The 22,882-nt window shown below is 46.3% G+C and overlaps 1 protein-coding gene across 3 annotated transcripts in view; it reads right to left on the bottom strand.

Annotated features, from left to right (window-relative positions):
* Positions 1 to 22,882, bottom strand: part of cgnb (cingulin b) — a 98,079-nt gene that overhangs the window by 37,617 nt on the left and 37,580 nt on the right. For all 3 annotated transcript variants that reach the window (XM_072548985.1, XM_072548986.1, XM_072548987.1), the window contains exons 2-5: positions 16,733 to 18,128; positions 8,205 to 8,302; positions 5,796 to 5,865; positions 1,473 to 1,606 (exon numbers count right to left, since the gene is read on the bottom strand). In XM_072548985.1, coding sequence (XP_072405086.1) covers positions 1,473 to 1,606; positions 5,796 to 5,865; positions 8,205 to 8,302; positions 16,733 to 18,128 — 1,698 coding nt within the window. The remainder of the gene's footprint in view (positions 1 to 1,472; positions 1,607 to 5,795; positions 5,866 to 8,204; positions 8,303 to 16,732; positions 18,129 to 22,882) is intronic.

Raw genomic sequence — 22,882 nt, 5'->3', positions numbered from 1 at the left:
AGAGAGAGGGGCAGAATAACAAAGTAGAAAGGACATTAAAAGTGGAAAAGGCTGGGGCCAGCCAGTACCTGTCCCTTCAAAAGTTGTTGAAAAGACCACTGTACACCTTGGAGCTGGAAGGTAGTTATCCAGGAGATTTAGCACTCTAAATCTCTGTTCGAGCTACCAACAGGTCTGAGCAGCGGGCCATGGCGGGGTCGTTGGATCCAGTTTGCCTGCATCTCTTTCATGGCTGTGTTTGTGCGTGGATACCCTTGAGAGAGAGTGTCTATGGTCCATCAGTACTCTTGAGAAAGGTGGGCACTGCTGAGGTTGAAGTGCATTATCTCCCTCTCCAACAGCATTCTGTTTTGGCTCCTCCCTTGTTTTCCCCTCCTTTTTGGCATCTGTCATTACTTTACTGCCACTGGTGGGCACTGCATGTAAACGGTTATTTTGAACTTATTTACTTTTCAACTCGTTCAGATATTCAATGACAAGTAATTCAGTCCTACGGCACAGAAACAGGTCCTTTGATCCAACGAGTCCATTCCAACCATAACTAAACAAGTCCTACCTGCCTGCTCCTGGCCCATATCCCTCCAAACCTTTCCTATTCATGTCCTTATCCAAATGTCTTTTAAACATTGTAACTGTATCCACATCCATCACTTCCTCTGGAAGTTCATTCCACACATGAACCACTCCGGGTCAGAAAAATTACCCCTCGTTTTTTTTTTTGGCAAAGTCTTTCTCCTTTGGAGCAGATGGGATTTGAACTTGGGCCTTCCAGTTCAGAGGTAAGGATACTACCGCTCTGCCAGAAGCAGCCCAAAATTTGTTAACCAGGTGATCAGGTGGCAGGTTTTAGAAGAAAACAAAGTCAAACATGTAGATTACAGCTGAGGCACAGCTTAAACCATAGTTATTCTCTCAAGCCTGCGCGTCATCCACGACAATACCTTTTTGATGGCTCAGTTTTGCAGTCTACAGTGTTACTTATTAAACCATACGGTCTTTAAAACGTTGACATGTGGCGAGAAGACAGAGCAACCATTGGGCTGCACGCCATGCACTCCCCCCCCACCCTCTTCTCCTGAAGACAGACTCTTGCTAAAGTATGATTCCATGGCCAATGTGAGCTCTTCAGGTAAGGGCTCATCACCTTTGAATGTGAACCGAGTGCCCCACAACAGGGCAGTAGGTCAGTGCTCGGACACAGAATGCACTTTCCAGCAAAGTAAACAAACTATCCCTGTCGTCAAATCTAATTTGGCACAGGCTGGAGGTTTCACGCTGGGATTTTCACCAGACATGTTTTCCACCCACATAGTGGGCCATTAGTGAACCCAACAGGGCGGGTTAGGCTACAGGGCGACTGGGCAATGCAATTAATTTTTACCACATGGTGCAATGACATGGAGGGGTGAGGGCTACACTGCAAGGAGAGGGGAGGGGCAAAAAGAAAGGTTTGTTGTAACAAGCGACCTTACTCTTGGATGTTATCCTGGAGCTCCTTCCTATTCTTCTGATACAGCGAGTGCAGCTGGTCCCTCTCCTCCTTGATCTCCTCCAGCTGCACTTGGAGATCCTGCACCTCAATTCTCCTCTGACCATCCTTATGATTCTGTGGGGGATTGGAGGGGGGAGGTGGCAGGAAAGGAGGAGGAAAGATTAGCGTGACAGAGTTTAGGATCACGAATGAAAGACAAAACCAAGCGGCAGCACTAAATATTTATAGCCAATGCAATATTTATAAGGCCATTTTGTTTTGGCTGGTCTCCAGGATGGTTCAGAAAATAAACCCGTGAATTTCCACCTTAAGCATTCAATCCTTCGCCAACGGTGCATACCATTTACAAGATGGACTGCAGCAACTCATCAAGGCTCCTTCCACAGCAGCTTCCAATCCCTCAAAGGTGAAAGGCAGCAAACACCTGGGAACACTACCCCAAGTATACCTCCCAGACCCCGCACTATCCTGACTTGGAACTATAATTGGCTGTTCCTGCAGCCTGAAAATCTTAGAAACCCCAACTGCACTGTGAGGGTCCCTATACCACACAGACTACAACAGTTCAAGATGGCAGCTCACCTACTCAAAGGGATATTATTGATGGGCAACGAGTGCTACCTAACCGATGGTACTCATCGTCAGTGAAAGAGGAGAAGATCCACTGCTTTTGTTCGAAATAAAGAGCCTTTGTGAGAGAAATAGCAGGTATTATAGAATCCCTGCAGCGTTGAAGCAGGCCATTCAGCCCATCAAGTCCACACCAACCCTCCATTACAGCATCCCACCCAGACCCACAGCCCTCTCCTATACCTGTATCCCTACATTTCCCATCCTAACTCACCCCTACCTACACATCCCTGCACACCTTGGGCAGTTCAGCATGCCCAATCCACCCTAACCTGCATGTCTTTGGACTGTGGGGAAAAAACTGGAGCACCTAGTGTCAACCCATGCAGATACAGGGAGAAGGTGCAAACTTCACACTGACAGTCGCCCGAGCTCCCTGGCGCTGTGAGGCAGCAGTGCCAAACATTGAGCCACTGTGCCGCCCCCAACTAAAATAACTTTAATTAAGCACTCCATGTTCCACAGATCCTATTAGAAAGGGGGTGGAAACTAGCCTCACTAGTCATCGGTCTTGTGCACTGTTTCATGGCTGCACAAGCAGTTCAGAGAAGGCTCACTGGGTTGTATCCTGCAATGAAGACCCTTTCCTTATGGGCAAAGGTTGAGCAGGTTGGGCCTGTGCCTACTGGAACTCAAAAGAACGTGAGGTGATCTTATGAGGGACATGGATAGGATAAATAGACAAAGTCTTTTCCCTGGGGTGGAGGAGTCCAAAACTAGAGGGGCATAGGTTTAGGGTGAGAGGAGAAAGATATAAAAGGGGCAGGTTTTTCCCTCAGAGGGTAGCAAGTGTATGGAATGAGCTGCCAGAGGGAGTGGTGGAGTACACTGTACAATTGCGACATTTAAAAGGCATTTGGATGGGTATATGAATAGGCAGGGTTTGGAAGGCTAGCAGATGGGAATAAATTGGGTTCGGGTATCTGGTCGGCATGGACGGGTTGGACCGAAGGGTCTGTTTCCACGTTGTACATCTCTATGACTCTATTAACAGATCCTGGGACCATCTCGACAAGAGTGAACGGTGAAAGGACACTTCTCATCTGGGGAAAGATGTGGAACAAGGTGACAATTCCAGCTTGAAGGCCTCCCATTTAAGATAGAGATGAGGAGGAATTTCTTCTCTCACAAAGGGTTGACAGTGCAGTGGTTGTAACAAGGTTGGACCTCAGAATGTGAGATTCCCTGAATGGACCAGATTAACAGCCCCAATCAGGGAGCGCTGGCTGACAGATATGAACAGGAGTGTCAAGACGTCCTGTTCACTCAGAGCTGGCACTGAGGGAGTTGGATCCGAGTCAAGGACTGCACCAATGTAAATAAAGGGTGACTTGGGTGAGAGGATAGCGGCCTCCGTGGAGTTACTTCAGACAGACACTCTGTGGAATTGTCTCCCACAGAGAACAGCAGAGGCTGAATCACTGAATACGTTAAGGCTGAATGAGACAAACTTCAGATTAACAGAGTCTGGGTTTATGGAGGGCAGGTAGCAAAACTGGAGTGGTGGTCCAAATCAGATTAGCGGCATTCTTACCGAATATTTACCAAATGGTTGCCCAGGTGGGCACAGGAGATGCTCAGTTTGGTCTCTCTCTCTCTCTCTCTACATGCCCCCACTCCCGTTACAGAAGGGGTAGTTGCCCACTTTACATTGGCCTTCACCTGGCTTCAGCGTGGCTGCAGTTCTCTCAGGTCTGAACCTCAGGTGGCCAGAGAGAGTCAAGTCAGTGAGACAGACTGACCCCCCCCCCCCCCCCCCCCCCAGTGGATTCTCCACGTTCCCAGGCATCACCTTTTCAGTGAGACCTTGACTGCTCTATCGGGGAGGCCGTGGCTTTACTTCAGAGAACAAGAGAGTGTTCGTTTTGCTGCCCCCAACCAACGTTTATCCCCTCAGCAGCGAAACAGGAGCAGGAGTGGGTCATCCAGCCCTTTTTGAGCCTGCTCCGCCATTCAATACGATCATGGCTGATCATGCAACTGAGTCCCCTGCTCCTGCTTTCTCCCCCGTACCCTCTGATGCCTTTGGCCCTTCACGCCCTCTTGAACACATTCACTGTTTTTGGCCTCAATCATTTGCTGTGGCTCCAGGACAGGGCGGCTAGCAACCACATCACAGAACCTCCCGTGGATGCAGACGCCTCCCATTAGCTCTTCATCCAGTTGATGCTGGAGCTCTGCAATTTTCTTCTCCAAGTCACTGTTCCGAGTAGAGGGGGTCTGGAGATCAGGTGATAATTCAGCATACTGTGTGAATTCAAGTGAAAGCGCAGAGATAACATTTGAATTGAGAAATGGGAGGTGGAGAGGTGACCTTACAGAGGTTTGTAGAACCACGTAGGGTACAGATAAGATTAATGGTAGGTGGGGGTTTTTTTTTCCCTCGCCAGGGTGAGACATTTCAAGGCTAAGGGGCTCTTTTTTTTTTAAAAAAGTGAGGAGAGAGATTTTTAAAAACAAAATGAGTGGCAAATTCTTTACACAAAGGGTGGTTTGCATGTGGAATGAACTTCCTGAGGAAGTGGTAGATGTGGGTACAGTTACAACATTTAAAAAGACATTTGGATAAGTACATGAAGTAGAAAGGTTTGGAGGGCTATAAGCCAGGAGCAGGCAGGTGTAGTTTGGGACTACAGATGGCATGGACTGATTGGATCGAAGGGTCTGTTTTCCTGCTGTATGATTCTATGACTCGATGACACTGCAAAGATGAGATTAAGTTTTTTAAAATATCTTTGCGATTCGAAGGACAAGGGGTTTTCAGAATGAATGCAACGTCACCAAGTGCAGCAAATACTTTCCTGAAAGAAGGATCAGCTACACGTCCCTTTGGCAATGATTACAGAGACAAAGCAGGCATCAGGACAACGGTCTGGAATTCTGATCTTCGTACTGTGGAACCCTTAAGAGCACTGGGATCAAGCTCACTGGTGCTCAGGTTTAACAACGGACAATAGCTCAGTTGTGGGGTGACCTTATCAGAGTTTCATAAAATGATAAGGGGCACAGAGAGGGTGAACAGTCAAGGTCAGGGCTGGTAGGAGTGAGCAGGACAGCATTAAACTAAAAACGATCAGAGTTTAAATGGAGACAACATGCAGCCCTGCAATGAAGCAATGTTAAGCTTTTTATGAAGCTGAAGGGAAGACGGATAACAAACTCCACAGTTTTAACCTTCTCATTAGGAATTGGTGTTACAATCCTGACATTGCACAAAGATGAAGGGGCGGAGTAAGGGTCGATAGGGGCAACAAGGCATAGTTTTAAGCTGGCTGGAGGAAAGTATAGAGGGGATGTCAGAGGCGGGTTCTTTACACAGAGTTGAGAGAGAGCATGGAATGCGTTGCCAGCCGCAGTTGTGGAAGCGAGGTCACTGGGGACATTTAAGAGACGACTGGACATGCATATGGTCACAGAAATTTGAGGGTGCATAGATGAGGATCAGTGGTCAGCACAACAGTGTGGGCTGAAGGGCCTGTTCTGTGCTGTACTGTTCTATGTTCTAAGGCCTGCTAGTAGCAACAGTTGAGAATTAATGGGAACATAAGTTTCAACCAGATACACTCTCTTGCCATTTCTCAACAAACATTCATATGGACCATGAAGAGGTCAAACACTCCGAGATCAACTACATTCCAGGATTTAGCAAGATCAAACGGAGGGTGTCCCATACCTTCATGCCTTGGAATTTGTCAAACACCAGGCTTGTTTTCTTCCTCAAGAAACTGTCACTTTCGACACTCCTGTGGGAAAGCGTCAGTATTACAATCAACAGTTTGACCAATTATCCTACAAGCCTTACTGTAACCTTCAGCTCATCCACAAGGTGTGGACATCACTGGCCAGGTCAGCACTGAATGCCCATTGCTCAGTGCCCCTTGGAAACGCAGTGGTCGAGCAACCTGCCAGAATATAACTATGCGGCTTGCCAGGCTTTTTCAGGGGATAGCAATATCATCGCTGGATTATTAATCCAGAAACTCAGCTCATGTTCTGGAGGCCAGGGTTCAAAGCCCACCACGGTAAATGGTGGAATCTGAAATGAATGGATGAAAGAAAAAAAAAAGGTCCGCAACTGAGAGATAAATGATGACCATGAAATCAGTGTTGCTTGTCAGGAAAAACCCATCTGGTTCTCTAATAGCCTTACGGAAGGAAACTGCCCATGCAACTTGAGACCCACTGCTCTCTGTGCAATAAATGCTCACCTAGCCAGTGATGTCCACATCCCATGAATGAAAAAGTTAAGAGTCAACCGCGTCACTGAGAGTCTGGAGTCATATGACGACCAGGCTGGGTAAGGACAACAGATTTCCTCAAAATAGGATATTTTCAAAGAAATCTCCTTTCTGAGGATATGGGCATTGCAGGGAGGTGTAACATCTGTTGCTCATCCCTAACTGCCCTTGAATGGGTTAACTTGCTATACCCTTTTCAGAGGGCTGCCAGCTCCCTTTGCTATGGGTGTGAGGTCACGTATGGGCCCTGTCTAAAAAGGACATTAGTGAACCAGATGAGTTTTGAACAACAATCCAGTAGTTTCACACAGTCACCAGCTTATCCTTTCGAGATTTAGAAAATTAACCAAAGTCAACAAAGTGGAGAAAGTGAGGACTGCAGATGCTGGAGATCAGAATAGAGAGTGTGACGTTGGAAAAGCACAGCAGGTCAGGCAGCATCTGAGGAGAGTCGATGTCTCGGGTAATGACCCTTCATGATGAAACGCCTATTCTCCTGCTCCTTGGATGCTGCCTGACCTCCTGCTGTGCATTTCAACAAGATCTCTAGCTACTACTGAACTGAACTGGCCTGATTTCTGGCCCCCGCACATAACCAGTGCTTTACAATACTCACCAAATCTAAGGATCTTCATCCAGATAAAGTTTCAACAAAGACAGAGGAGAAAGGAGGCCTTGAGGAGGCAGCAGGTAGAAACCCTGTGCCAGTGAGCTGAACGAATGGGTTCAAGTCCCACTCTAGAACTTGAGGCCAAAGAAAATACATTCACAACACGGCCAAGCAAGTTGACTATCAAAATCTAAGAGGATAGCAAGGGACAGATGGCGTAAATTCCTAATTGCCAATGCTCTGCTAAAGTCTCAGCCACACAGTCATGTACCTCACTGGCACAGGAGTTAGAGAAGATTGGGGGGGGTGGGGGGGGGGGGGGGTGAGGCTGAGAAGAAATATAACTCCGATTTAAAGCACCTTTCTGCACTAATACCTAGTGTCTGCTCTGCACAGCGATCCAAGTGCATGGGCATCAGGCAAGAATGGAGACCAAAAGGGGAAAAGTATAGAGCTGGAAAAGCACAGCATCCGAGGAGCAGGAGAGTCAATGTCATCAGGAATCCTGTTGAAGGGTTTATGCCCGAAATGTTGACTGTCCCGCTCCTCGGATGACCACACCTTTCGACTCTTGACTCTCCAGCATCTGTAGTTCCTCACTTTCCCCAAGCTGGGAATGCTGCTCTTCGTGCCCAGAGTAAAAGTGACGCAGCAGGTCACCTGTCGGCAAATGATGGAAAGGGAGTCAGACGGTTCCTAGAGAGTGACTGATTGCCTAATGCCAAGGAGAGGCCTACACCTCACAACCTTCCAGTCTGGGCTCAGGCAAGCACTAGAGAGAGGGTGGGATGGCCAGGAACCGCAGGGATTAGTCAGGGAGTCAGAGAACCTTGGGAGAGGTAGAAGGGAAAAACGTTCTGATCATGACAGTAAAACACTGCGGATGCTGGAAATGTGAAATAAGAACAGGAAGTGCTGGAGAAACCCCTTGCTCCAGTATATTGCCTGCCCTTGAGTTAGTCATCAAGAACTGGTAGCGTTGACCGCAGCACTGCTCCCCTCAAAATCAGTCTCTCTGAGAACTTGGTTGCACCCCATTCTCTCAGGGTCTAACCTGGAGGGTTATCAAACACACTAATAAAAGAGTGGTGCCTAGAGTGCCAGCGTCTACCTTGCAGAGGCTGAGTGCCAACTCCCAAGACACTGGATTTAAAAACCTAAACTCCATTTCTCTCTCTGCTGAGTTCCTCCAGATTTGTCCATTACTATTGCAGTTTTGCTGTGGTACACTTACCCCTCCTTCAGTATTTTGAAGAGAAGCTCCTTACTCGGCTCTTCGCTGGCAGGAGAAAGTCCTTGCTGGTCCCTCAGAAGGTCAGGTGTAGATTTTAACTGCCAAGTCAATGCGACATTGATAAGTGCTCAAGGTGACACAAGCTTGCACAGGTTCACTCAGGCAGGATGCAAACTACAAAGAATCTGAACCAGCGAACAGCTCATTCGATAACACAATATTCATAGAACCATAGAATCCCCACGCTTCCATCCCAACTGCAAGAATTGCACTATTGGGAACAGGCAATGAACGGAGTTAATTTGGATAAATGTGAAGCGCTGCATTTTGATAAAACAAAACAAACACCTGCATAAAGAAACAAGAGCTGTTAACCAGGAGCAATTTTTATCTCATTACTCATTTTGTATTTGTTCATGGTATCAACATTTAGAGTCATACAGAACGGAACCAGACCCTTCGGCCCAACCAGTCCATGCCGACCACGTTCCCAAACTAAACTAGTCCCACCTGCCTGCTCCTGGCCCATATCCCACCAAACCTTTCCTGTTCATGAACTTATCCAAATACCTATTAAGCATGGTAACTGTACCCACATCCACCACTTCTTCAGGAAGTTCATTCTACATGCGAACCACAGTGTAAGAGAAAGTTGCCCTGCAATTCTTTTTTTAAATCTTTTTTCTGCTCATCTTAAAAATGTGTGCCCTAGTCTGGACATTCCCCACTCTAGGGAAAAGTCACCTGCCATTCACCTTATCTATATTCCTCATGATTTTATAAACCTCTTGTAAGGTAACCTCTCAACCTTCTACACTCCACTGAAAGAAGTCCCAGCCTATCCTATCCTTTGTTGCAAACACCCAACTGTTTCAAGCGTTAATGGTCACCATTACTGACACTAGTTTTATAATCAAGACTTTTCTTTGTTTAATTCCCACCAGTTGCCACGATGGGATTTGAAGCTGCGTCCCCAGAACATTAAGGAAGAGACAGTGAGGGCTGCAGATGCTGGAGATCAGAGTTGACAGTGTGTTGCTGGAAAAACAGAGCAGGTCAGGCAGCATCCGAGGAGCAGGAAAATCAACATTTCGGGCAGGAGCCCTTCATCAGGAAAGAGGCTGGGAGCCTCGGGGGGTGGAGAGATAAATGAGAGGGGGGTGGGGCGGGGGGAAGGTAGCTGGGAGTGCAATAGGTATTTGGAATGGTGGGGGTAAAGGAGGTAGGTTGGAGTGGAAGATGGAGCGGATAGGTGGGAAGGAAAGTTGTCCCCAGAACATTAATCTGTGTTTCCAGATTGAGCAAGTTCAGTGACATTATTATTATGCCAGTCAACCAGTTGACATGGGTCACACCAAACATTTGAAACAATGCAAGTATTTGCACACATTATTTGTTTGGAATGCTCCCTCGTTTCCAGCTGTGTTCAGGTGCAGTTTATGAACTAACTGGCATCAAAGAATCAGCTTCAGTGAACAGATGTGTGGGTTAGATTGTGATCAGTAAGCAAAAGGTTGGCTAAATACAGAGCAGCATAGTGGCTCAGCTGTACCAGAGACCTGGGTTTGATGCCACCGGTGACTGTCTGTGTGGAGTTTGCACGCTCTCCCGCTGTCTCTGCGTGGGGTTTCCTTTGGGTGCTCTGGTTCTCTCCCACAGGTTAGGTGGATTGGCCATGCTAAATTGTCTCATTGTTTCCCATGGGAAACAGAGATAGGCTACTGGTTGGGTCTGGGTGGGATGCTTTTGGAAGGGTTGGTGTTAACCCAATGGGCTGAATGGCCTGCTTCCACACTGCAGAGATTCTATGATGTGAGAGTGGTAGAGAAGAATATAAGGCAAAAGAGGGAGAGAGAAAGAATTTTTAAAAAGATTGAAGAGCAGGACGGATTACAAAATATATAAAGAGAAAAGACAGCCAAATATAGCATTTGAAAACAAGATCCAGAGTTATTTTCTCTGGCACTAACTGAAAGAGAAATTAAGAGTAAAAAAAAGGGGACAAGAAAATACAATCAGACAGGTGGATGACATGGAGAGGTGGACTGCTAGAGGCTATAAGAAAGCCAGAGAATAAGATTAGATCTGATTCCCTACAGTGTGGAAACAGGCCCTTCGGCCCAACCAGTCCACACCAACCCTCCGAAGAGTAACCCACCCACAGAGTGGGACCATTCGGTGCAGCCATTTTAGCACGAGCGATTTGGCACGCCATGTTTGGTGCAGCCTACTTAAGCGCAGATCTACGGTAGTCATCAACAAAAATTAACATAATAGTAGAATTATTAAATGGGTAGTTTCCTGAAGTTTGTAGTTATTTGTACATTTCTGAATTTCTTTAATTTCAATGGAATATCGTGCCCTGCTACGAGATGTACACGTTCAAAGTCACAGTTGATAATGTCAGGGCAGCATTCAGGCTGTATTTCTAGAACCATTTCAAATAATTTATCATATGTTGTTTGTAACTTATTTGGGAGTAAAGCATACAAACAGTGGGAACACACCTTTATGTATTTCCCCTAAAATAAACTTATGAAAACAGAGGTGGGGAAATTTGGAATGTCCCATCAACATGTAACTTTGTTGATTGTTTCAGAAACTCAGCATTCCTTTTTCTTCCAAATATAAGAATTCTGCAGGTGGTGCTACTGCTGTCAGCTGGGAAAAATTGTTCTCCATTATATTCATTAACAGAATAGGTTTTCAAGCTATCTGAAATTACGAGTTCTTCTAAATTTTTTGGATTTACTGGGTAAGCACCAATTTCCTTCCTTGTCCTAGAACCATTTTCTTCAGCGCTCTGTTGTTAGGCATCGTTCCTTGGCAAGCTTCCGACAAATTTTCTAGACACTCGTTAATCACTTGTAAAGTTCCCTCTACAGTTGATCTTCCTTGATGACTTGTTATTTTAATAATAACTACAAACTACTGGAAACTACTCATTTAATAATACTACTATTATGTTGATTTTCATTGATGACTACCGTATATCTGCGCCAAATTCGGCTGCACCAAATGGCCCTAAATCCACCCACCCAGACTCATTTCCCTCTAACTAATGCCCCTAACACCATGGGCAATTTAGCATGGCCAATTCACCTGACCTGCACATCTTTGGACTGTGGGAGGAAACCCACACAGACACGGGGAGAATGTGCAAACTCCATACAGACAGACAGTCGCCCGAGGCTGGAATCGAACCTGGGACCCTGGTGCTGTGAGGCAGCAGTGCTAACCACTGAGCCACTGTGCCGCCCAACGACCCAATGCGATGGCGATGTTGACTGTTTCCATCCTGCTTCTGTGCTGTATGCCTTTATGATTCAGTACAGGACACAGATAGGAAAGAGTTAGAAGGCAAACGCAGGAAAAGGGGACTAGTTCAATTTAGGAAACCTTGTCGGCATGGACAAGTTAGGCCCTAGGGCCTGTTTCCATGCTGCATGAGTCTAAGACAGAATAAACATCAAATACATCCTTCTCCTTTTATCATATGCAAAGTGGTGGGAGTACAGTTTTGCTCTCCTGATCTAAAAGAGGATAAGCTTGCCAAAAAAAGGGGCACATTTTGGACTGGGGAGGGAGAAATATCTTCTTTAGAAGGTTGTGAAAGGTCGAGCATCTGTAGTCTTCTACAAAGGAGGATTCCAGCTCCTTGGATATGGAGGGATTTCTAGATAGAGAAGAAATTGATATTGGTGGTGGCGTTGGCAGTAGCGGGCCATTAGAGAGAGAAAACAGACTGTGTGTGTCAAACTGGCAGCAACTTTGGAAGTGCAAGACCACAACTGATAGAGATTCTTGCTCCTGATCTTATGTCGGTACAGGATAAGATGTCCAAAGGCAATCTCTCAGGGAGCTGAGCTTGATTTATTGCTGTGACATATACTGAGATACTTTGTGTGCTATGCAGGCAGGTTGTACCACAGAAAGTGCATCAGGGTAGCAGAACAGAGTGCAGAATGGTGTTACAGCTACAGAGAAAAAAAGATCAACATTAACATTCAAAAGTCTGATAAAAGCGGGGAAGAAGCTGTTCTTGAATCTGCTCATGTCAGAATCCTCTAATGGTGTAAAAAGAGGCATCAACATTCCTGGAAACATCTACCTCCCACCTCAAGGAATTAATGGTCATGCTCACAACTAAACCCCCTGCGCCTGAAACTATTTCATTGAAAGATTAAGGTGGCAAACCTCAAATTGACAATTGCTTTCCTCAGCATCTCGCCCTCCCTCAAAACCAAAAAAGGTGAAAGGTTGACCGCCCACGAAGTGTGCTAGGCTGTAGCCTGATCTGGGGAAACACAAGACTGACCTGGTATCGTAGAAACAGGAACAGGCCATTCAGCCCCTCGGGCCTGTTCCACCATTCAATAAGAAAGTGGCTGATCTGTGACCTAACTCTGCATGCCTGAGTTTGGCCCGTATCCCTCAGTACCTTTGTTTATCTACCTCAGATTTAAAACCAACAACTGACCCAGCATCCACTGCCATTTGTGGAAGAGAGTTCTAAACCTCTCCCTAAGATCTTCCCAAGATCTCTCCTGAAGGGTCTGGCACTAATATCTCAGACTACGTTCCCTAGCTCTAGAATCCCCAGGGGAAATAGTTTATCTTTATCTACCTGTCTTTTCCCATTAATAGCTTGAAGGCTTTGACCAGATTACCCCTGAGCCTTCTAATTTCTAGTGAAAACAGGCCTAATTTGTATAATCTATCCTCAAAACGTAACCCTTAAGTGACAATATTATAAACCTATGTCACACTCCCTCCAAGGTCGATCCATGCTTTCAAAAGGTGCGTTACCCAGATCTACTCACAGCACTCCAAATGGTGTCTAACCAGGGTTTGGTATAACTGCTGCTGTCCAAAGTGGAAGAGACACCTCAGGCTGAGAAAATAATCAGGAGATGTTCGGAGATAGAACTAAAAGCAACCTAGCACCTTTAGTTGCAATGCAACGAGGCAAGCAGCTTTGCAGGACTGTGGTTAAACAAAGGCGGGCTACATAATGTTGATATTAAAGGAGATTATTAAAGGTTTGATAAAGGAGGTAGAGTCTAAAGCAGTTTTTTTTTAAAAAGGAGGAAAGTGAGGCAGAGGGGTTTAGGGAATGTCAGTGTTTGCAGGCTAGTTGGCTGAAGGCATCGTGATGGAGTGATTTAATTTGGGGCCAGAATTAGAGGTGCACCGAGATTTCGGAAGGTTGTGCAGCTGCAGAACATCACAGAGGTAGGGAGGGAGAAATTTGAAAATCAGGGCAGGACTTATGCACTTAACGTTAAGGTCCAGGGGAGGATTGCCAAACAAACAGACCTGGGGGTGCAGGTTCATAGTTCCTCGAAAGTGGAGTCGCAGATAGACAGGGTAGTGAAGGCAGCATTGGGTACACTTGCCTTTATTGGTCTATGCATTCAGTACAGAAGCTGGGATGCCATGCTGCGGCTGGACAGGACATTGTATTCCAATGGTGGCCTCACCAGAGTTCAAATTCTGGTCTCCCTGCGATAGGAAGATGTTGTTAAACTTAAAAGGGTGCAGAAACAATTGACAAGGATGCTGCCAGGGTTGGTGGATTTGAGCTATAGGGTGAGGCTGAGTAAGTTGTGGCCATTTTCCCTGGAGCAGAGGCTGAGGGGTGACCTTGTAGAGATTTAAGATCATAAATGGGCACGGATATGGTAAATAGCCAAGGTGTTCTTCCCCCAGGGTAGGGGGAATCCAAAACTAGAGACGTGAGAGGGGGAAGATTTAAAAGGAACCTAAGGGGCAACCTTTTCATGCAGTGGGTGATGCGTGTATGGAATGAGCTGCCAGAGGAAGTGGTGGTGGCTAATACAATGATAACATTTAAAAGGCATCTGGATGGGTATATGAATAGGAAGGGTTGGGAGGGATACGGGCCAAATGGGACTAGATTAAATTTAGAATATCTGGTCTGCATGGAAGAGTTGAACCAAAGAGTCTGGTTCCGTGCTGTACAGCTCTATGACTCTCGGCGCTCCTTCATCGGGTGGTTCCAAGTAAACCTGTTGGACTGTAATCTGGTAGTGTTTGTGATTTTTAACTCGAAGTAAGCACTTTGAAACCAAAATGTTGCTTGATTGGTGCCCATGGGACCTCAGGGGATGGGGTTCAGACAGAAACTCTCCCTGAAGTGTGGCAGCAATGATATTAATGACTGGCATCTCATTAATAAAGCTGCATTCTCCAAATACCTGAAATGATAAGAACAGGAAGCAAATCCTACAATCTGGATCCCACTAGCTTTTGGATCATCCCCTCCCCTGTGCCCAAAGATCTGCAGGTGGAGAACTGGCCTGTGTAGACCTAGGAAGACACATGATAGAAACCCTAATCCTCAACATTACTCATGGAGAGTGTGCAACACTGGAGGAGGCTAAAGGACATATATATCTGCCAATGGAGGGAGTGTGACAATTGCCCATCAGACTGATTCCTGCAATGGTAGGATTGTCCTCTGGAAGAGACTGGTTATAAAGAATGGCAGGTCATCTCATTGAAGCATACAAATCCTTATAGGCTTAGAGTCAGAGATGTACAGCATGGAAACAGACCCTTCGGTCCAACCCGCCCATGCCGACCAGATATCCCAACCCAATCTAGTCCCACCTGCCAGCATCCGGCCCATATCCCTCCAAACCCTTCTTATTCATATAACCAGCCAAATGCCTCTTAAATGCTGTAATTGTACCAGCCTCCACCACATCCTCTGGCAGCTCATTCCATACACGTACCACCCTTTGCTTGAGAAAGTTGCCCCTTACATTTCTACTTGACAAGGTAAGCAGTTTCCCTTAGCTGAGAGGGGTTTCGAACCAGTCTCACCAAACCCCTGTAAACGTGAAGCATAATCTCCCCTACCACCTCCCAATCTTGCATTCAATTCCCCTCGCAACAACCCCCAACATTCTATTAGCATTCCTGATTACTCGCTGTCCCTGCATTCTAACAGTTGGGGAGGGGACATAAACAGAGACTGCTCTTATGCAACTGAAGTGACCTGTTGCCAAAGAACAGCAAAGCTCATGGGAATAAGCAATTTCAAATCATCCAGATAAGGTCTGAATGAAGGGAACAAACAAAAGAGAAACATTAATTTTAGGGAGGGCGTAAATACTTGAAGACACTGGATACACGTTAAGTTTACTTTTTTTTAAAGAAATCCCATGTAATTTGAGTGTCATTGGTGAGGCCAGTGTTTATTGCCCACTGGGGGCAGCTAAAGGTCACCTACATTACTTTGGGCCTGGAGCCTTATGTAGGCCAAGCCGAAGAATGACAGCAGATTTCCTTCCTCAGGGAAAGGAACATTAGAGTCAGAGATGTACAGCATGGAAACAGACCCTTCAGTCCAACCCAATCTAGTCCCACCTGCCAGCACCTGGCCCATATCCCTCCAAACCCTTCCTATTCATATACCCAGCCAAATGCCCCTTAAATGTTGCAACTGTACCAGCCTCCACCACTTCCTCTGGCAGCTCATTCCATACACGTACCACCCTCTGTGTGAAAAAGTTGCTCCTTAGGTCTCTTTTATATCTTTCCCCCCATCACCCTAAACCTATGCCCATCTAGTTCTGGACTCCCCGACCCCAGGGAAAAGACTTTGCCTATTTACCCTATCCCATGCCCCTCATAATTTTGTAAACCTCTATAAGGACACCCCTCAGCCTCCGACGCTCCAGGGAAAACAGGCCCGGCCTGTTCAGCCTCTCCCTGTAGCTCAAACCCTCCAACCCTGGCAACATCCTTGTAAATCTTTTCTGAACCCTTTCTAGTTTCACAACATCTTTCCCGAAAGGAAGGAGACCAGAATTGCTCGCAATATTCCAACAGTGGCCTAACCAATGTACTGTACAGCCACAACATGACCTCCCAACTCCTGTACTCAATACTCTGACCAATAAAGGAAAGCATACCAAACGGCGCCTTCACTATCCTATCTACCTGCGACTCCACTTTCAAGGAGCTATGAACCTGCACTCCAAGGTCTCTTTGTTCAGCAACGCTCCCTAGGACCTTACCATTAAGGTGTATAAGTCCTGCTAAGATTTGCTTTCTCAAAATGCGGCACCTCTCATTTATCTAAATTAAACTCCAACTGCTACTTCTCAGCCCATTGGTCCAGATCCCGTTGTAATCTGAGGCAACCCTCTTCACTGACCACTACACCTCCAATTTTGGTGTCATCTGCAAACTTACTAACTGTACCTCTTATGCTCGCATCCAAATCATTTAAGTAAATGACAAAAAGTAGAGGTAGTGAACCAGTCATGGAGATCTGGAGCACAGAAGGTAGCCCCTTGGCTCACTGCATCTGCACCAGTCAAAAACCACCAAACAATTCTAATCCTAAGAAACAGATGAACACTGCATCAACAATAGTCACCACGGTCGCCATGAGAGAGCCTGGCTTTTCTATTCCAGATTCATTCACCAAATTTAATTCAAACCACGAAATAAAGAGAAAAATCTACCAGCGACCCGGTCTTTCATTTCACCTGCATGGTTCGCTCAGTGAAGACTGCAGCATTCCGACTCCTCTCCACGACGGGCTCCACCTCGGTTTGATTATGGCTCCACTTTCTGGGGAGACTGGACGCATTGAAAGTCGGAAAGTGAGCCGGCTCCTTGGCAGGTTTGCTCGGGAATCTGTTGTCTGCGCTGGAGACCGGAGGAGCCAACTGGGTTTGAGGAGGGGATTCCTTCGCGACCACTGGGGGCCTGGCTTCCAGGATCTTCTCGTAGCTGACATCCTTGCAGACATCCATTACGTCACCGGAACGGAATGGCTTCTGGCCACCGGGTGTCTCAAATCGCTCATCCCAGTCAGGCTCTTTCTTGAGTTCCGGCCCACTGCTGGAGCGGTGCGTTGGCACTCTGTTGTCAAGGCTCTGCGACCGCTTCTGGTCACTGGCCGTAATCCGATTACGTCTCGCCGTTCGGCCCCTCTGCTGCCCGCCACTTCGGTCAAACTTGCTGATTAGGGAGTCAACAGACGAGAGTGGCTTGGTGTCTATCGCGCTGGTGTCATTGGACTGCAGCGAAACGTCTGTGGCAGAAGACGCTTTGCTGGGTGGCTTTGACCAACTGGTGGAACTGGACATGGATAGGTTAGCTCGAGGTTCGTCAGGGTACAGGTTGTTGGAATAGCCCTGCATTTTCCCTCGGCCACTGCTGCCAGACTGCTCGCTGCTGGTTGACGCAACAGAGCTCCGGGTGTTCTGGTCAACTCTTTTCCCGGATGGAAGATCAAGGGGAAATGGCTCCTCTTCCAGGTTGAGCAACGATCCCTGGGAGTGAGACTTCCTCAGTTGCTCTTCAGAGTGTGCGGGTCTCCGGCGGGGCAGCGACATGTGGCCCTCGACACTCTCATACGAGCCAGCATTTCTGCTGCTCCGAAGGTAGGCCTCCGAATCATAGAGCCGCACGTAGTGTCTGGAACCTGCTTCTTCGTCGGAGGTACTGCACTGGGAATCGTTGCCGGTGGGACGACGACCGGAAGTGGAGTCCCCGTAAGGGTTCTCCGGAACGTCAAGCTCCTTTGCAACTTCCCTAATCTCTGGATAGGTGCCGGGCACGGCAGAACCATTCTCTTCTGGGATGCTGTCTCTAACAGAATCTGTCCTGTACTGTGCCCCAGGTGCTGGTGATACCCCGTCACTATTATTCAACACCACGTACGGCTGTCCCGAGATCCCCTGGACCCGGACCATGACCCCATAGGATCCTGACTTGGCCACATTCTTCTTGGCTTTCTTGGATTTATGGGTCTCCTGGAGGTCATTTATGAAGCGTATTTGGACCCCGTAGTCGACGGGGCCCTGCCTATCCACTGTGCTTTGCTCAGTGTGCTCTTCCATGATGTGGTCTCGACACTCAGGCCCACAGTTATTCCTGAAATGACAGAGAAAAGCATAGCTAGTAACAGTCTGCCAAACTCAAAAACAAAAGTACAAGCATATCCAGCCAAATCACAGAATCTCAATTGTTTTTACCGCACATAAAAACAGTTGCCCACTGGACTAGTTCAATGTTTTTTAGGTCACAGAGGTCTACAGCAAAGAAAACAGCCCTTTTGGCCCATTGAGTCTGTGACAGTTCTAAAACAACCATTTACCTATTCTAGTTCTATTTTCCATCCCCTGATATACTTTAGCACTGCAAGCACACATCTAACTTATTCCTCAAAGAGAATACAGAACTGGCTCAAAGGTAGAAGACAGAGGGTGGTGGTGGAGGGTTGTTTTTCAGACTGGAGGCCTGTGACCAGGGGAGTACCACAAGGATCGGTGCTGGGTCCACTACTTATCATTTATATAAATGATTTGGATGCGAGCATAAGAGGTACAGTTAGTAAGTTTGTAGATGACACCAAAATTGGAGGTGTAGTGGACAGTGAAGAGGGTTACCTCAGATTACAACAGGTTCTTGCAAATAAGATTTACAAGGATGGTACCAAGACTGAAGAGTTTGAATTATAAGGACAGGCTGGGACCTATATCCCTGAGTGTAGGAGACTGAGAATTGACCTTCTAAAGGTATTTTAAAAACCTTGAGGGTCATAGACAAGGTCTTTTTCTTAGGGTAGGACAGTCTAAGACAGTTTAAGGTGAGAAGGGAAAGATTTAAAAGGGACCTAAGGGGCAATGCTTTCACACAGAGGGTGGTGCATGTATGAAGGAGCTGCCAGAGGAAGTGGTAGAGGCAGCTACAATTACAACATTTAAAAGACATTTGGATAGGTGCATGGATAAGAAAGGTTCAGAAGGATATAGGTCAAATGCAGGCAAATGAGACGAGTTCAGTTGAGGAAACCTAGTCAACATGGACAAGTTGGGCCAAAGGGCCTGTTTCCATGCTGTATGACTATGCCTTGTACTTCTCTGGAATCCATCACCACCTCCAGACATTCCAAAGTACCTCACAGGCAATGAAACATTTTTGTTTTGGACTGTAGTTTCTCATACAATAGAAAATTCAGCAGCCAATTTACACACTGGAAGCTCCCACCAACAGCAATGAGACCAGGACTCAAATTGCTGGTTTCTTTTTCAGTGATTTTTGTGAAGGAATAATAACTGGCCCCAGGACGCCAGGGACAATACCCTCCCCTTCCGCCCATACCCTACCCCACCCCTTCCCACAAATGGTGGAATGGGCGAGGTATTTTCTGTCATCCTAAGGGGGTAGGCATCGATGTCTGAAAGAACACAATTGACAGTGCAGCATTCCGACAGAACTAGGGGCATCAGCCTAGCACTGTGCTCAAGTGTCTAAAGTGAAATGTGAACCCATGATCTACTGACTAAGAGGTGAAAAAGTGCAAATCTACAAAGCCACACATTCATAGAAACACTTAAAGCAATAAAGTATTCTTTCACAAATAGAATGCCACACTCGTGGTCCAAAATGAAAAAAAAACACCAGGTTATGGCTGAAGTCCAGAAAGGTGGTTTCATGTAGGAGTGAAAACAAAAAGTGAAGTAACGTGAGCCGAGGGGACAGGAGTCAGGGTTGATGGGTACGTAGACTTGGGACCAATAAGCCCTCACACTATATCAAACCTTACAAAACTTTCACTATACTTCTGGAGGAAGTCTGATTAAGACTCATTGATGGAAAGATGCAGGGTATTGCAGTACATTGTCTAGTGAGACCACCTTCGCTGGTTCCTAGGATTCAGAATAAAAACCAAACTCTGACCTATGGGAGCAGCATAGTACAGATGCTACTGGATCCTCACAGTCTCTCACCAACCAGACGCATTGCAATTTAATGGAAGGTCTTGCGGTTCAGGAGGTAGCAGGCCTGCCTCTGGACTAAAGGTTCCAAAGTTCAGGCCCCATTCCAGGACTTGACAGCCAAGAGAGATGCATCCATAATCTAGGGGGATCAACTTGCAAATTCTTCCAATACATACCGATGGGAGTTTGTAAGAGCAGGAGAGATTCCTGGCTGGCCATGGGAATATTTGAGCATCACCATCACTAGCCATAGCTCCAGGCTACACACATTAGAAGAAAGTCATGTTCCATAAGAAAGAAGAGGTAGTGGTGGTCATTCAGCCCATCAAGGCCTGCTTTACCACTTAATGAGACTGTGGCTGGTCTTCTATCTCAACATCACTTCCCTGCACCAATCTCGAAATCTATCGATTACAGTATTAAATTCATAGCAACTGAGCCTCCACATTAACCAGGGTCAAGAATTCCAAAGATTCACCACTGTTTGAGTGTCGAAATTCCTCATCTCAGTCCTAAATGATCTACTCTATGTTCTGAGACAACGTTCTCTGGTTCGAGATTCTTGCCCCACCCTCAGCGAGGGAAAATATCCCTCCCGCATCTTTTTAATTCATTCGTGGACCTTGGGCGTTATTGGCTAGTGGCGGCAGTGAGCTGCTTTCCTGAAACACTACAGTCCACGTGCTGCAGACAGACCCCCAATACTATCAGAGTAGTGACACTGTACAATTAGTGATATCTTTCCAAGTCAGCATGGTAAGTGGCTCAAAGGAGAATTTGCAGTTGGTGTATCTGTGTACTTGCTGCCCCTGTCCTTCGAGATGAAAAGTGGTCGTTAGTTTGGAAGGTGCTGTTTCAGGAGTTTTGGTGAATTCCTGCAATGCATCTTGTAAAGGGTATTGAATGCTGGTGTTGGAGAGTGAATATTTGATGGAGGAGGAACAGAGTAGAAACTGAAGAGTGAGAAAGATGAATGAAAACTCACCAATAAATAAAAAAAGGGGCACAGTTTTACCCAAGGGACAACATGCACACACACGCCAAATCACTACTTCAAGCAAGAAGGTGGAAGTGGATACTGCAGATGCTGGAGATTAGAGTGGCGCTGGAAAAGCACAGCAGGTCAGGCAGCATCTGAGGAGCAGGAAAAAAAATAAATGTTTTGGGCAATAGCCCTTCTTCAAGCCAGAGTGTCCATTTCATTTTTTTCCTCTAACTCACAAATATTTGCAGCAACTCAGTGGAGAAGAACAAAGATCAGAAATGGCAATCAAGCCTGAACCACACTAGTTTGTTCCAGCTCACTGTCCTATCAATAAAAGCATCAGGGACCTGTCATAGAGACGTACAGCACGGAAACTCCCTTTCGGTCCAACCCGTCCATGCCGATCAGATATCCCAACCCGATCTAGTCCCACCTGCCAGCACCCAGCCCACATCCCTCCAAACCCTTCCTATTCATGTACCCACCCAGGTGCCTTTTAAATGTCCACCACTTCCTCTGGCAGCTCGATCCATACACATGCCACCCTTATGTGTGAAAAAATTGCCCCTTAGGTCTCTTATATCTTTCCCCTCTCACCCTAAACCTATGTCCTCTAGTTCTGGACTCCCCTGTCATACACTTTCAAAATCATATTGGACATTCTGCTTGGAACTAATGATCCGCTTTCAAGACATTGAAAAAAAATCAAATCGGGGCAGCTTTCACCGTTGATTGGTAGAGAACAATGCAACATCTGGCAGGAGGGTGGGAAAACCATATATCGACCTTTCAATAGCCCGAAGTTTCAAAGTACAAGAAAAAGGTTCTGAAGTTGCTGATCCAGGTAGAAAACCACAAATTAACTCAACACACCCAACAAGCAAGAGATTTCTCCACCTTCAGTAGACTGTCCATTGTGTCAAAAGCCCAAATCCACCCATTCGTTGACAGTAAAACTTTCAGACGCTTTAAAAGCAGGTGATGAGAGAACTGGAACCAACATTTTCATTTTTGCTTTGGAACTGCAGGCAGACTCGATCCTCGTTGCCAACATAGAGCTGATATTCCAAGGACGATTGTGTGCGCAAACACCCGAGGGTGAGGTGAAGCCTGAAAATGGCCCACTGTTCACATGAGACACATTCTGGGGACCCGCTGGAGCGACGAGTCTAATCCATCACCACAATCTGGAGTTGCACATGCGGCTTTAGCCAGTTCAAAGGAGGCCAGCAACGATTGTTCTGCCTCCACGATTATCTTGATGGGAAATGTTCTCAATGCTTTTACCTTTTTCAGCTGGAGTCATGCAAGATGTTCAGGAAATCCCTTTGGCTCAAACTACTCCACACACCATGTTGCAGCCCTTTTTTTTGTCAAGTTCTTTTTCTCAAAAGAAATTTTTAAAAACTAAAACTTATGAATGGCAATTTACATCTTAAAGAAAACAACAAAAGATCAATCTTTTATCTCCCAGCAATATTCTTTACAGACACTCAACCCCAGTGAAGTATCATGCCTATTTCTTACTGAACAGGCAAGGTCGTAAGCATTTCTTTTCAGCTACTTTCTGCACATTCACCAGATCAGATTCGCTCCATTATTTTCTCTCCCCAAACCCACAGTCACCCAGGTTAGCTAACTTTTAAGCCGCTCATCAGCCCGTTTTTAGTATGAGTCTTTTTTCCTGAACTGCCACTTCTTTCGGCTGCTCACTAAAGCTCCAAGTTAATAACTGGTAACAACTGCCCAGGTTACTTTCGTCATTTCTGAGATACGTGAAAGGACCCTTATAAAAACTGAACGTGACTTTGCTCAAAGTGGCAAAGAATGAAAGGGAAAGGTGGAGACTATCCAGTTCAGGAAAGCTATCAATAATCAGGAGTATTCAACCAAATGCACTACAAAGGATTTGGCCCAAC

The sequence above is a fragment of the Chiloscyllium punctatum genome, chromosome 28 (genome assembly GCF_047496795.1).
Source record: "Chiloscyllium punctatum isolate Juve2018m chromosome 28, sChiPun1.3, whole genome shotgun sequence".
Lineage (NCBI taxonomy): Eukaryota > Metazoa > Chordata > Chondrichthyes > Orectolobiformes > Hemiscylliidae > Chiloscyllium > Chiloscyllium punctatum.
The sequence above is the reverse complement of the archived record's forward strand: the minus strand, read 5'-3'. Positions and strand labels throughout refer to the sequence as shown.